The sequence below is a fragment of the Ahaetulla prasina genome, chromosome 3 (assembly GCF_028640845.1).
Source record: "Ahaetulla prasina isolate Xishuangbanna chromosome 3, ASM2864084v1, whole genome shotgun sequence".
Classification (NCBI taxonomy): Eukaryota; Metazoa; Chordata; class Lepidosauria; order Squamata; family Colubridae; genus Ahaetulla; species Ahaetulla prasina.
In genome coordinates this window covers 592249-606798 of record NC_080541.1, presented here as the reverse complement: position 1 = coordinate 606798, position 14550 = coordinate 592249, and the positions used below count along the sequence as shown (strand labels likewise).

Sequence of the window (14550 nt, the reverse complement as noted above, 5' to 3'; positions counted from 1 at the left end):
GTCACTCCTTGCAATGCCCTCTCCTTTCCCTGGTGGTTTAGACTGAAAGCAGGATTGGCTCCAACTCCCCCCTTTGGCATAGGCCATGGTAAGGGTTGCAAATGCCCCTTGCCTCCAGGCTCATACATAGCATGGATGGCACCTGATTTATTATCCACTGCTGAGCCCTGGTTCCCCATCTCGACCCCTCACCCAGCGGGTGCCGGAGAGGCAACTGCAGCCCCGACAGGTGTGGCGGGGGCGCCCGCAGGTGCTGTGCTTGAAGGGGCACCCTCCCCCGCTCCGCCTAATGTTCTAACTTGGAGCCGTGACGAGCTGGGCCGCGGGCCGGCAGCAACGAAAGAGCTATTTATAGCCCATCTCCCCTGCCACGGGGTATCGCGGCGGGGGGGCAGTCGGGGTTCGGCCGAGAGACACTTCGGACCCTCAGTCGGGGGCTGCTGTCAGTGCTGCTGCTGAGGCCGGGGGCTGCTCTCCGGAAAGGGCCTCACCATGAAGATCGTGCCGGGTAGGCGACGACTCCTGTTCCGGGAAGGCAGGGGTGCTGGGCGCCAGTTCCCGACGGGACGGGGACGGGGACGGGGACGTTTATGCGACGCCTGCCGCGATGGATGGGCTAGGGGCGACCGTCGCTCCGCGCCACCGGGCCGCTATCCCGCCACCGTGGCGTGGGCTCAGCTGAGCTCGCGGCGCCCTTGGGCCTCCCAGGCCCCGGACCTCCCGCGGGGAGGCGGTTCCGAAGGTGACGGACTCGGCCGCGGCAGGAGCACGCGCGGGGCGGGTAACCTTGAGTGCTGCCCGTCAGTGGGGCTTCAGCCTTCGGGAAGGTACGCGGCTTCGGGCTGGGCCAGGACGGCTCCGCATTGCGGGCGGCGGGCCGAGGGGGCCGGACTTGCGGACAGCCCTGGAGGAGGCGGAGGAGGCCGCCGCGGCGGGCAGGAGGGGCCGCTGCTCACTCGGCTCCGTCATTCGGCCCAGCGGCTGCGTCCTCGGAGCTCCTCCTGCTCTGCCTTTCCCGGCCGCTATGGATCCCGGAGGGGGCAGCCTCTTCCCGTCACTGGTGGTGGCCGGCCACGCGCTATCGCTGGCGCTGGTCTGGTACTGGCGGCGCGCAGGGAGCCCCGACCGCGCGGCAGACGACGGTGAGAGCCAATGGACCGGCGGCGCTGGGGCCCGGCGGGACAGGCGGGCAGGGTGCTCCCTCCGCCCGCCCTCGCCCCCTCCCTCCCTTCCTTGCACAAGCTGTAGCAAACACAGGCACGTGGGGGGGGGGAGCACCCGGGCGGGGCGAGCCTGGCTTAGCCGGAGCTATTGGGGTGGGGGGTCCTGTCCCCGCCGCCTCCTGCCCGTTTTCGGGGCTTTGCCAGCAGCTCCGTTCTTTCCCCAGGCAACCGCAGCCAGTTGCTCGTTGACCTTGGCTGGAGCTTTCGCCCGCGGCCAGCTTTCTCCGGGGTTGCAGGAGGAACGGCGCGGAGGGGGGGGGGTTCCTCCTCTGTGTGTAGCCGGCCGCTTCCCCGAGGGCCAGCCACGCCGGGACGGAGGTCCCGCCCGGGCCCGGCTCGAGTGTCCCGGCAGGGACGCGGCTGCAAATTTGCGGCTAGGTTTGCCAAAGGCGGGGGCGGCCAGCGAGTTAGGCCGCGGTGCCGGTCAGATGCGTTAGTGGCGCACTCGCCTGCCGGCCGGCGGGCGAGACACTATAAAGCTCGCCTGGTTCTTCGTAGATTCTGGAGATGGACGCCCCTCTTGCCAGTCCCCCGATGGGACGCCCCCAGTTATATGACTGTCTGAGTAGGAGGCCAGCCCGGGTGTGGCCGTGGCAACCTCTACTTTTATTCCAGGGGACTTTGGAGAGTTTTCCCGGGTCCTAGTCAAGGAGCTGCTTTGGGTGCCATGAAGGTTATGGGCCTCAACAATTTCAACACTGTCCCGTTCTTCCTCCACGTGTGTGTGTGTGTGTGTGTGTGTGTGTGTGTGTGTGAGAGAGAGAGAGAGAGAGAGAGAGAGGGAGGGAGGGAGGGAGGGGGGGGAACCTCCTCCTTCGAAGGTATTAAAATCCAGGGATTTCATGGCAGGGATCCTGCCACCTTTCTTCACCCTGTGACCTTTTCTGCATAAGGCAGCAGCATTGAGAACTCTCTTCCTGGTGGAGGAGCTGCACTTTTATGTCTGCAGTGCCTGGAAGTTGGGATGATCCCCCAGAGAAACTGCTGTTGGGCATCAGGCCATCATCTACTTAGCCCACCTCCCAAATTCTGCTTCCTGGAGGGCTTTGCATTAGCAGAAGCAGTTTCGAGATGTCGTCTGCCTGGGCTGGAGCCTCTTTTTTGCGGGGGTTTCTTCCCTGTCTGTGGAGGAGAGGCCTGGGACGCGACTCTGCACTCCCACAAAAGGGATGGGAATTGTGCGCACTGTGCCTTGGGAATTCCAGGGCCCATCCCGAGGCTGGCTGCTGGGTCTGAGGGAGTACCAAGCTCAGGTGCTTCCTGCAGGTGTCAAGGTGCCAAGCAGCTGGAGGAGGGTGGGCTTGTAGCCTAAGGCTTGAGGGATATTGGAGTGCTGCCTCTCTGCCATTCTCATGGTTTGGGGTAGCGGCCTCAGCTGAAGGCAGCAGAAGAGCACTATGTGGGCTGCCCCTCTCCCAGCTAGGTGGTACACAGGAACCCACACTGGGAGCCCCACTCCTTCCCCTACCAGTTGCTACTGATGTTTAGCCTTGAGGCCTGTTCCCTTTGCTCTCTGCTGCTTCTGCTTCCTGACTGGGCCACAGGATAGCTCAGAAGGGCTTCAGCTGAGGCCTGCTGGTGGCTGAGGGCTGGGCTGAGTTGCTGAGCATGTGCAGAGGGTAGCCTCCAACATGCCTGTCAGTTCCCCCAAGCCGCATCCAGTCATGCAAGGCCCCTTCCTCTTCCTCCTCCTCCTCCCCTTCAGTGAGTGAGGCTCCATCCTCAGTGGCTGAACTGAGTGTAGCCTGGAGGGGCAGTTGAAGCCGAGCTCCCTGGTGGCTCTGGGCAGTGAAGTCCAGAGCTCCCTTCCTGCTGCTGCTCCCAGGCAGTTGGGCCTGCGGTTTCTAGCTTTCTCTGAATCACTGCTGGTTTCTCTGAATCATTGCTGCCCACACAGCCTCAGGCTGTAGGGGCTTCTCCTCAGGAGAGTGGCTGCTGGGCCTCCACCCAGTGGCAATGACGCTGGGGAAGCCTCCTCGGTCTGATTCTGATGCCGCTGAGGAAAGCTGCAGGAAAGGAAGGGGGGGAAGGAGTCCTCTGGTTTCCCTCTGCTGAAGTGTTTAAACCACAAAGATGCTTTTTCTGGTCAGTTGCCCAGCACAAGCCCCATCAGGAGGGGAGTGAGCTTTCCCCTACCCACTCAACTGCTTTTGCCCTTGCTCAGAGGGTCCTTTCCTCAGTCTCCCTTCCAGCCAAGGTAGCTCACTCCTGTCCCTGTTCACCTCCCCACCCACCCATGGAGGACCTGGCCATCTTTGGCCCTGGTCTTTGATTTTGTGCTAATCTCTTTCTGTTGGGGGTGGGGAAGGGGGAGCTGGAAATATACTTCTCAAGTTACAGCTATCATTATGGCCACCTGGCCCAAAGCAGGAGGTCTCTAGTAAGGATGGAGGCCCCAGGCTGGAGCACAGCTCAGGCAGAAGGGCACCGGCAACTCCTCTGCTTGCTGCTTCCCAGCAGCTCTCTTGGAGGAAGAGACCTGGGAGTTGTTGGGGGTGGGAAAAGAGCAAAGGGGGCCTTGGCTAATTTCAGTTTAGGTGCAACTGAGCCCCTCTGTCCTCCTCCTGCTAATCCAGTTGGACCTTTGCCTGTTCTGAGGGAAGGGAGCTCTGCCAGCTCCTGACCCTGGTGCTCTGCCAGTCTGGCTTTGGCTTGGCTACTGCATCCCAAGGTCACACCTGCTCAGAGGCATCAGGGCACGTCCGGATGGTTGATGGGCATGGAGGTCACTTCTGTCCTCAGGTTAGGGCCCGGGCCTCCCCCGTCCCCAGGTCCACTCTTGATTCATTTAATTTATTTATCATTATTAAATTTACACGCCACACATCTCGCCCACCCCGCCGTGTTGCCTGTCCAGGGAGGAGCCGCACCGTTTAGCCCAGTTCTAACTTAGAAGGATGAGGTGCTGTCTGTCTGGATCCAAATGGCAAGGCCTCTTGTTGGGGGGGGCGGGACGGGGCTGAGCTGTGTGCACAAGATGCCTGTCCCCTCCAAGCTCTGCCCAGGGCTGTCAGGGAGCACATCTTTGATGCCTATGAAGCTGGACATGAATCTGAGTCTCTCCAGTCCACCATCACTCATTCACTGGGAGCATCACAGAAAACCCTAATCTGGAGCAGCAAATGCTCCCTGGAGAATGCTTGTTTGTGAAACTGCTGTGGGATCCAGGTCTGCAGCAAGTGGGGGGAAGTTGGAAAATACCCCAATAAAAGGCCAGGCATCCTCCCCCACCCACCCCCATCCTGGAGGGAGAAGCTTGGGGTGGGGGGAATGCTGGTGCCCCCAGTGGCAGCATTGAGGATTGACAGCCCCAGAGCTCTCAGCCCTGCCAGAGTAGGGGAGTGGGGACATTCACCCTTCCTTGCTTATGGAAAATGCAAGTTCCACTGGCCGCTTTCAGGGGTTGGTCCTCTGCGCTGTCCCTCAGTCCTTCCCTGGAGGCAGGCGTTAACTAATCCAGAGCTTGTTGTGAATCTCCAAGAAAAGGGCATCCTGGACATACTCTGAAAATATTGGCCCTATTTCCATGGGTCAGCCACCCCAGTTTGGGGGCTCTGAGTCCTTAATTCCACTGCTTCCCACTTGGGTAATCATTGATGGCTAATGGGGTGGAGAGCAGGAAGGCACTCCTAAACTCATTCTTCCCTTGCTTCGGTAACCCCCCCTCACCTCCCCCTCCGGCTGGCCAGAGGAGGGGAGTCCTGGTCTTCCTGGAAGTGGTGCCAAGCCCTTGTTCCTCAGCTCAGCCTGGGCGAACCCCTGGGAGCTGCCCACAACTCCCTCTGGTTCACTGGTTACCAGGGGTCAGGAAGACACTCAAGAAAGCTGGGGTCAAAAAACCTCTTGGGCACCCAGCTGCGGGTTTGCTCTCCAAGAACCCCACATTAGCAAAGGCTTTGGCTGATGTGATAGCTGCGTTCACTTCCCTTCTCTACCTTATCTCTGTTGTGCAGGCTGGCACATGGGAGGGAGCCGTGTGTGGAGGGAGCAGTTGCACTAGCAATAGCACTTGCACTTATATACTACCCCATAGCACTTTGGAGGGGTTACGATATCAAAGCATTATTTGCATATTGTCCCCAACAATCCGGGTCCTCATTTTACTGACCTCGGAAGGATGGAAGGCTGAGTCAACTTTGAGCCCCATCAAGATCGAACTCCAGGCTGGGGGCAGTTATCCTGCAACACTGCACTCTAACCACTGCACCACTAGAGCTCTAGGGAGAAGGGCCCGCTCTGCAGTCCCCGGGGTAACAGGCCCGGAGTTTGGTGTCCAGGCAGGGCTGCCAACTGCTCTGGACCTGGGTGAAGGATTCTTTTCCTCCCACCCAGATTGACTAAGGGCTCTTGCAGGCTTGCTTAGTGTCCGCCCCCCCTTTCCATGTCAGGGAGGAGAATCCTAGCCAGCCAGCCTGCCTATAAGTGGCCCTGGGTCCCTGTGGATCCCTCAGTCGTCCTCAGCTGGGGACGAACAGACTTCGACTCAACCCATCCAAGACGGAGTGGCTGTGGATACCAGCGTCCCGGCACAGTCAGCTAATTCCATCGCTGACTGTGGGGGGCGAATCGTTGGCCCCCAGGGAATCGGTGCGCAACTTAGGCGTTCTCCTAGATGTACGGCTGTCTTTAGAAGATCATTTGACGGCCGTCGCCAGGGGAGCTTTTTATCAGGTTCGCCTGATTCGCCAGTTGCGTCCCTTCCTGGACCGGGACTCTCTATGCACTGTCACTCATGCCCTCGTTACCTCCCGCCTGGATTACTGCAATGCTCTCTACATGGGGCTCCCCTTGAAGAGCACCAGGAGGCTCCAACTTTTGCAAAATGCGGCTGCCCATATAACACCTCGCCTGCGCAGACTGCATTGGTTGCCGGTGGTCTTCCGGGTGCGATTCAAGGTTTTGGTCATCACCTTCAAAGCGCTCCATGGCATGGGACCGGGATATTTACGGGACCGCCTGCTGCCACCAGTAGCCTCCCATCGACCTGTGCGCTTTCACAGGGAGGGCCTCCTTAGGGTGCCGTCGGCCAAACAATGTCGGCTGGCGGCCCCCAGGGGAAGAGCGTTCTCTGTGGGGGCTCCTGCCCTGTGGAATGAACTACCCGTGGGGCTACGCTTACTGCCTGATCTCCGGACCTTTAAGCGTGAGCTTAAGACTTTTCTCTTTCATCAAGCAAGAGCTGGCCTAATAATAAATTTTAATTGAGGGTTTTTAGCGGGGTTTTAGTGCGGCTATTTTATTTTATAATTTTATCTTCCTATTTTAAATTTTCGGCTCATGGAATTAGATTTTTAAATATATATTGTATTTTAATTCTTTTGTACATTTGTTTTATCTATGCTGTACACCGCCCTGAGTCTTTGGAGAAGGGCGGTATAGAAATTTAAACAATAAATAAATAAATAAATTAAATAAACCGCTGTGCCCGGAGCAAAGGCTCCTGCTTTCTGCCCCACTTACGACTGATAGGGCCTGCAGCCAGAGCGCCTCTAGCGGCCCAGCCGGTAATTGCAGGTGGAGGCTGGGTTTGATTCCCGAGACTTTGGTTGAGTGCCACAACTACGGTGGCTGCCTTGTTCGCAATTTCCCGTTTTCGGAGGTGTGAGACAAGCGCGGTTCCCACAAGCACAGCGATTGAAATGTGCGTCAATGTTGGCTGAACTGGTCGTGAGAACGCAGCATCGCTCTTAGAGCCGGCCTGCCTTGACGGCTCCGTGGGCGCAAAGGCCGAAAGAAAGGCGGCTTCCCTGGACCCTGCAAGCGCAAGGAACCGGCGCCTGGGCGGAAGCTAAGGCGGCCTCCCCACCGGGGCGGCTGCCGAGTCTGGCGCGCCTTCGCCCGGCGCTCCACGTGGTTGCGGGACGGGGCAGCAGCAGCGGCGCAGGGCTCTGGGCGCTGTCCGTCGAGGGGCGCCTGGACGGGCTCCAAGGGCTGCCGTGCAGCGTCCGACGCGGCCACCGCAAAAAGGCCGGAGCAGGGCGCGTGGTTCCAGCGATGGCTGCCGTCTGCGGGCGGGCGGGCGCGGCGAGGGGCGGGCGCAGCGCGGCAGGGCGGAGCTCCCTTCTGCCGCTTCGCGGGCGGCAGGAAGCGGCGGCGGCGGCGGCGGGAGGGTTGCCATGGCTGGCGGCGGCGGCGGCGGGATGGCCGAACCCTCGGTATCCACCTATTTCGCGTACAAGCGGGCGGTGCTGCTGGGCGGCTCGGAGTGGCTGAGCGCGCCCGAACGACACCGGCAGCGCCTCCTGCGCAGCCGGCTCTGCTGCCTGGGTGAGTGGCCGAGACGATCGAAGCGGGGCTCGCGTGAGCGCCCGGGCTGGCCGTGGGCCAAGGGGCGGAGCCTGGCCGGCCCTCCTCCGGCTCCCGAGCGACGGCCTGGCCCTCCCTCCGCCCGTCCCCAGCGGTCGCCGGTCTGGGTTTCCTGGCGCCGCCGCCGCTTCTCCCTGCAAGCCCTTAGCTCTGGCCGGCCGCCAGCTGGGAAAGGCGGGGCGGGGCCCGGCCAGCTGGCGCGTCTGTCGCGGAGCTCCGCCTCCGAAGCGCAGGGCTGGCGGAGGAGGGGGGTGGGCAGCTCGGCGCGCCTGAGAATGGAACGGGCCCGAGCGCCCCTCCCCCCCCCCGCCAGGTGCGAAGGCAGGGAATGCGCGGCCTGCAGGAAGGCAAGAAGCCCCCCTTCCCCAGAATTTACAGGGTTGGGATGGCGTAGTCGCCGCACCAAAAATGGGCCAAGTTGGCAAGGAGGGGAGCGTGTGGGTGGGCATCCCCTTGGATGTGGCTGGAGGCTTGATGTGGGGAGGGGGAAGAGCCCCTTTTGCCTGAGGGATGGGAAATGCTCCTCGTCCTTCCCTAGAGGGAGGCTGGCTGCGGTTCTCGGGAACTTGCCTTTCCCTTTTTTCTGTCCTAACCAGCTGTTTGGGGGAGCCCGGGGAGCTGTCTCCCCTTCGGCTGCAGGCAGAATTGCCACGGGTGCAGTGTGTGCAAAGGGAAGGAGGAAGAAGGGGGCAAGCCATCCCCCCACCCCTCGCCGAGGCTCTTGGCAGCCTGTTCCCTGCCCAGAGAGGAGGCCCTGGAAACTGGCAATTAGAGAGCTTTTGGAAAGTTCTGCTTGCCAGATTTCTGGAGGGATGCGATGGGGAAAATGCTCCCAAAAGATCTGAAAGAAAGGCTGGAACATTTGGGACTCTTCAGCTTGGAAAAAGGCAGCAGGGACTCAAACTTGGACAAGGGGACAGTTCTGTCCTTTGGGGGGGGGGAATCATTCCTTTTTCTGGCTAGGCTGGCAGCCAGAATGTAAAGAAGCCGTGCGTCTGTCCCAGCCAGAGGTGTAACTGGAGTTGTTCCAGTAAGTGAGAACTCTTCTGAGGAAGTCCTTCCTTGAGACCTTGAGGCTGGTCAGGCATGGACTGAAATGGGTAAACAAACAATCTGGAGGAGAAGTAAATTGTGTCCAATACACAACAAAGCCACTTCCAGGTGACTTTTGTTTTGAAAAGTCCAACTCAGCCACACAGCTCCTCCCCTGTGGCTGAGTTGGACTTTTTGATTCTGCTCAGAACCTGCAGAATCTGCTCTCCTGCCCTTTAGTGAAAGACTGAGTGAAAGACTATTCGCATGTGTGAGTGGGGAGCCGTGGGAAGTTGCTGGGTCTACAAAGGCCAGAGTTGGTGTGTCACTGGCTCCAGTGCCAATCCAGCAAGCTGGGCTGCTGGAGTGGGCTGCCTCACTTCTTCCCTGTCCTCCTCACATCCTCCAGATGAGAAGGCACCTCTGTGGACCTGACATAAGTGGGGTGATGACCATTGATGGCTTTGAAAGGATTGGGTGCAGTCAAGCAGGGCTACTCCCCCAAGGGCTATTGTCTGGAAGACCCCACCTGACCTTCAAGTAGAGGACAGCCCACCTCCAAATCCAGACTGCCGGGGACCAATGGTGGCAAATGTTCCTCTGGATGGCCACTAGGAGAATGTGAGGCCGGATCCAGCTGGCCTGTCCTTCTGGGTAGGGTGCTCAGGGCTTAAATGCAACCAGTCTCACCTGTTGAAGTGTTCAGTCTGTTAGCTGAGTGGATCCTTGGCTCCAGAAAAAAATAGAAAGCCTCCCTTCGCCCCCATCTTCTGGTTGGGTCTTCATCCAAGTTTCACATTGCCATAGGACCATGCGTAGCTCACAAGTAAGGCTTGTTCCTCAGAATTAAAGGCTCTTTAGCCCAGAAAGGGCAGGAGATAGAACTTTCTACCTTGACAAACCAGCAACTCTTGAAGAGCAGCCAAACTCCGCTGCCCGTGGAGTGCCCTGCTGGAGTCCTGTGGTTCCTGCTTGAGCAGCAGTTGGGGCTGTGGCCCAGCTCAGTCGGATTGCAGCCCGGTGTTCTAAGCAGGGCTGCCTTTGAAAGTGGCCTCAAAGGTACGGCTGGTACCGAATCAGACCGAATAATGTCTATTTCGCCTATTATGGTGCCAGTTGTATTCTTGAAAGCCATCTCTGGTTCATATGGACATACTTTAGCAAATGCCTTGTTTTCCTTCCCCCGCCCCTGCCTTCCGAGGTCATCCTGAAAGGGCTTGTGTAAGATCTGGCCTTAAACAAGGAGGGTGATTTCATGGGTTTGAAGCAGGGGTGCAATGTAAAATTTGTTACTACAGGTTCTAGGGGCGTGGCTTAGTGGGGGGGTAATGTGACTGGGTGGGTGTGGCCAACTTTTTTAAAAAAACTTTTAAAAGCATTTTTTCTACAACCTCTTCAGCCGAAGAGGTTGTAAAAAAATGCTTTTAAAAGCCTCTGATGATCCGGCAACTCAGCTGGGATCACCAGAGGAGCCTTTTAAAAGCATTTTTTTGGCCAAAGAGAAAGCGTTTTTGAAAGTTAAAAAAAAAACCTCTGATGATCGTGCGGCTCAGCTGGGCATGGGGGGGGGGGCAGGGATTTTTGCTACCGGTTCTCCGAATCACCTGCTGCCATCCCTACCAGATCGAGCGATCCGGTCCAAACCGGGAGCATTTCACCCCTGGTTTGAAGGCCCCTACTGTGCCCACCCCTTGGGATGTTTTGTCTCTGGCCTCAGGAACCCTTTTGGGAAGTGTGCCATGAGTTTGATGCTGTAGAGGGGGAGGAGAGGGTATTGTAGCCTTTGCTTGGCAAGCAACTAAGCAACTGAGCTGCAAGACAGAGGAGGGGTTAAGGTGGGAAGCCCGCTGTGGGCTTTCCACCTCTCGGTGATGTCGCTCTCTGTTGTCATTGCAATTTTGAGGAAGGCTGAGGCTCACAGGAATGAAGGAGGACCTTTGAGTCAAAGAACAGAGAAAAGACAGCGTAGCAGCCCTTCTTCCATCATGGGTGGAGTCGGGTAGAAAGTTATTTCCTATGATTCAGAAAACACGTCTGTTGTAAATTGCATTTGATTTTTTTATCAGATGGTTCGCACTGCTGATTCACGTACGGCATGAGGTCCTTTGACTTCCAGTTTCTGGAAAACCCCTCCTTTGCTTTGCTTCTGTGCAGAAGTTTGGATCTGGAGGGATCTCATCTGTCCAGGGCTGTGGGCTGCCTTATGTTCTAGAGCTGGGTCCTAGTGGGGAGGGGAACACCCCCTGGCTTGGTGCAGCTCTTTTGTGATCAAGCAAGCCCCCTTTGGCTGCTGTTTTGTGAGCTGAAGGCCAGGATAAGATTGTCTCCAGCTGGAAGGCAAGGCATCTCTTCTGCCTGGCTCCTGTGGTGGAGAGAATGAGGGAGCCCTTCCTTTCTCCCATCCCCTCCCTCCCTCTCCATCTCCCTTCCCTTCCCATCCCCTCCTGCTTCCAGTGGTGCCCTGCGGCCACTGGCTTCCTCCATGGGATGTGACTCAGGCGGGTGGGGAGTTTGGCTCCAGGCGGCTTCCCTGGCAGGATGAGCACCCAGCCCCACCTTTTTGACGTGCTTTGGCACTCCGGACGCATGGGCGGAGGCAGTGGGGGCTGCTGGGAGGCTTTGAAGCCCTTGTGTTGCAGCACATTCCTGTGTCTGGGCCCAGCCCAGGTCTGCCTCAGTGGAGCTGGGTGGGGCCAAGCCTGGCCAGGCTGGAATGTGCTGCCTGGGGATGTTCAGCCCTGACAGTTGGCAACCTTTGCTCCCAGAACATTAGTGTTCTCTTGGGCGGGGGCAGATCCACAATCAGCTACACATTTGTGCTCTGTCTCTGCCCCTGTCCAGACTGAAGGGGGCTGGGTGCCCCTTTCCTTTTAGAATGGGGGGGCGATGGAGCCCCCAGAGCAGCGGATTTCATGTGCCTCTGGCTGCCCCTCAGAATCAAGGCACCCTGGATGAGGGGCAGAAAGGGGGCAACAGCCCCCCAGAGCAGCCATGGTGGAAGCCCAAGAGACCCACTCTGAGAGATGGGCAAGCCTGAAGGGAGCCACACTGGAAGCCTCTTTTGTGCTCTCTGTGGGCAAGTCTGTTTGCTGTGCCAGGGAAGGGACGCCCCCCTCCTCTTCCCTGGGATTGCTCAGGAGCCCCGTCCCCCTCGAAGGGCAGGTGAAGAGCACTGGGCTCAGAGGCTTGTTCCCACCCCTCCGCCCCAGTATTGGGCTCGGGCCCCTCTGCGTCTTTTCCTCTTGTCTTTCATCCGGGCGCTGCGGGGATGGCCGGCCGGGAAGCAGTTAAATGGCCCAGGAGCGGTTTCCTGCCTGAGCAAGAGGCAGGCGAGGCAGGCGGAGGTGGGGGGGCGGCAAGGGAAGCCCAGGGCCCGCCCAGCCCCACCCCGCCCAGCCCCCAGCGGCTCCGGGGGCGGGCGGAGGGCCGAGCGACCTGGACTGCTTGCGCCAAGTTTGTTCCGCTCAGTAGCAGCCTCGGCCGGGAGCGTCCGCTTGGGGTGGGGAAGCGTCTGTGAGAAGCCGAACGGCGTCGGTTGCGCCCATGTCAAGGCCGAAGAGGCGCAGCCGGGCGGGGGGCGAGGGTCCCTCCCCGGGGGGGCTGATGCAACCTGGCAGCTCCGAGGAGAACCTGTACAAAGCCGTCCTGCGTGCCTCCGAGGGCAAGAAAGGTAGCGGGGGGCCGCGGGTCTTCCCGCCTCTCGGGCCCCGCGGAGCCCGCTTATCCTGCCGCCTTTGCTCCGCTCGAAGGTCGCCTTTCCCGGCGCCGGCGAGCCTCCCTGCTGTGCCTCCGGCTCACTTCCTGGTGCGCGGCGTGGGGAGCAAAGGCCCGTCGGGCGGAGGGAGCGGCCCGAGCGTTGCGGCGAGGGTGCTTTTCCCCACCCGCGTGGACCCTGCTGAAGGGGGCGGGCCGGCGGCGGCTGCTGCTGATCCCAGCAAGTCCTACCGGAGGAAGGGAAGCAGCTCCGCCCGAAGGTCCCGTCGGGGATTGCTGAACCGGGGCGGGGAGGGAGCGCACCTGGGAGAGGGCGTTGGGATGCCAGGCTGCTGCCTCAGCGAAGCCGCGGCCCCACCTGGCCCGAAGGGGGTTGGCTGGCAGGAGGCTCGAGGTGCAGAGCAGCAGCGCTGCCGGGGAGGCTGGTGGGCGCTTGTGCCGGGCCTGATCCGACCTGCCCCTCGGCTGCTCCCTTTCCAGCCCCCTTTCTCCTCGGCGCTTGCTCTTCCTCCATTGACCGCATTCCTCCCGGGCCTTCCGCTCGCTCACGATATGGAGCTCTTTTAGTAATGATCTTTTGCATCCAGGCCCCGGGTGGATTGTGATCAATAATATTGCCTTAGCCCTTGAGGGACGTTTCTTGTTCCGACCAAAGCATCAGGCACACAACTGCCAGCAGCTTTGTGAAGAAAGGCTGTTCTGCCAGGATCCTGGGCAAGAGCCAGGCTGCTTGTGGGCTGCCAACTGTTGGGATGCAGGCAAGAGTTTGGTCCTTCCCAAAAGTGGCTTGGCTAGAAAAATGAGGGGGTGCTTGATTTACTCTTGATTAAAACCTGGTCTCTTTTGTGCTGATGGCATCCTGGCCAGATACGCACCCCGTCCACAGGGAATGGAGCCTGGGGCAGGGTGGGACTTTGGCCTGCTCTATTTAACTAAAATGCGTCTTTCTGTCTGTCACGCGAGAGCCTCCATTGACCAAACCATGATCCACAGCAGAGATGGGCCCATCTGGTGAGAGGACGTGCTATTAAAGATTGCAGTTTATGATGTAAGGGGGAGGGGGTTTGTATAAGTGGAAAAGAGCCCGAGGGAATCATATAAGGTCCAGTACAAGCAGGAAGGGTAAGCAGATCTTCTGGAGCAGAGGAGCACCTGGGGGTGCGTTGGCTTTGTTGTGAGTGATGGAAGCAAAATATATGCTGGAAAGCAGGACCTGGTGTCACTGAAAGTAGGCCTAACATTGTACGTGAGTTGGAGATCAGGAGTGGATCATGGGAAAAAGGAATGAGAAGAATTGCAAGGGAAAGTAGAAGAAAAACGGATGTGCTGGTAGAAAAGCTGATTATTCTCCCCAAGAGAATGAATGAAAAATTGATATGAGAAAAAAAGATGCGGAATCTGTTTTGAAAATACTTTAGCAGAATTCTCAGAGGCCCACAGAAGTGCGGGAATTACAGTAACAGGAAATATAAAAAGGATGCTGGACATATGATGAAATAAGAGACCTCGTGAGTAAGGTGGAAGAGAATGATTAAAAGAGGCAGAGAAAATGCAGAACAGTTCTAATGAAAATTAATTGTTTGGGGATTAAATGAAGCTGGCAGTGGAGGGGTGGTTTTGTCTTTAGATGGTGTGCAGGCTACTTTTTCTCTGCTCAGCAGCTCCGTGAGAACGGTATGAATGTTGGTTTAGTGGCTGAGGTGGGGAATGCTCTGGGTAGTCTGGGGTTGGAGGATGGTGGCTGATCGTGGTCAGAAGAAGGTTTGATGGAAGCCCAGCATCTTGAGAATAAGTGGAATGTTGGGATCTGGGTGGGTTGACCGTTTGAAGTCCTCAAGGGTGAAGGTGGAGGCACCCTTGGGGTGGGACCTGAATGCCACATGCAGAGGGTGCTGTGGCTGGCTGGCGGTCTGCCATTCAGAGCCAAAGCTGGCTGGGTTGTGTCTGTGATACAAATCTGAAAAGTAACCTGTCAAAAGGATGTTGGGTGAAAATTTGTTAAATTGTTCAAATGCAGCAGAAAGAAAACAGATATAATGTCCTTTATTGCAAGGAATGTAGGGGTAAGTGAAAGCAATAATGGGAAGGGAGAAAAGTCTGTTTCTGCCCAGGGTGTGATCTGGAATTGGTGCATCAGACAAGCCTAGGTTGAAAGCCCAGAGCCGTGACAAGGAGGGGACTCAAAAGACCAGGGGTTGCAATGGGGAAGGATGAGTTGTGAATTAACAGGAGGTGTGTGATGTGCCAGAGTGAGCGACCAGGACAAAAGAGTCTT

At 58.2% G+C, this 14550-nt stretch overlaps 1 protein-coding gene across 29 annotated transcripts in view; it reads left to right on the top strand.

Annotated features, from left to right (window-relative positions):
* The window catches only part of PLEC (plectin), a 100592-nt gene that overhangs the window by 53981 nt on the left and 32061 nt on the right, over positions 1–14550 (top strand). For 2 of the 29 annotated variants that reach the window (XM_058179024.1, XM_058179022.1), the window contains exon 1: positions 382–508. The exons of 18 other annotated variants lie outside the window; for them this stretch is intronic. In XM_058179024.1, coding sequence (XP_058035007.1) covers positions 493–508 — 16 coding nt within the window. In that variant the 5' untranslated portion in view covers positions 382–492. Of the gene's footprint in view, positions 1–381; positions 509–923; positions 1143–7288; positions 7491–10406; positions 12232–12260; positions 13287–14550 lie in introns of those variants that run through there. 9 more of the 29 variants (XM_058179011.1, XM_058179008.1, XM_058179006.1 and 6 more) reach the window with 6 other exon arrangements.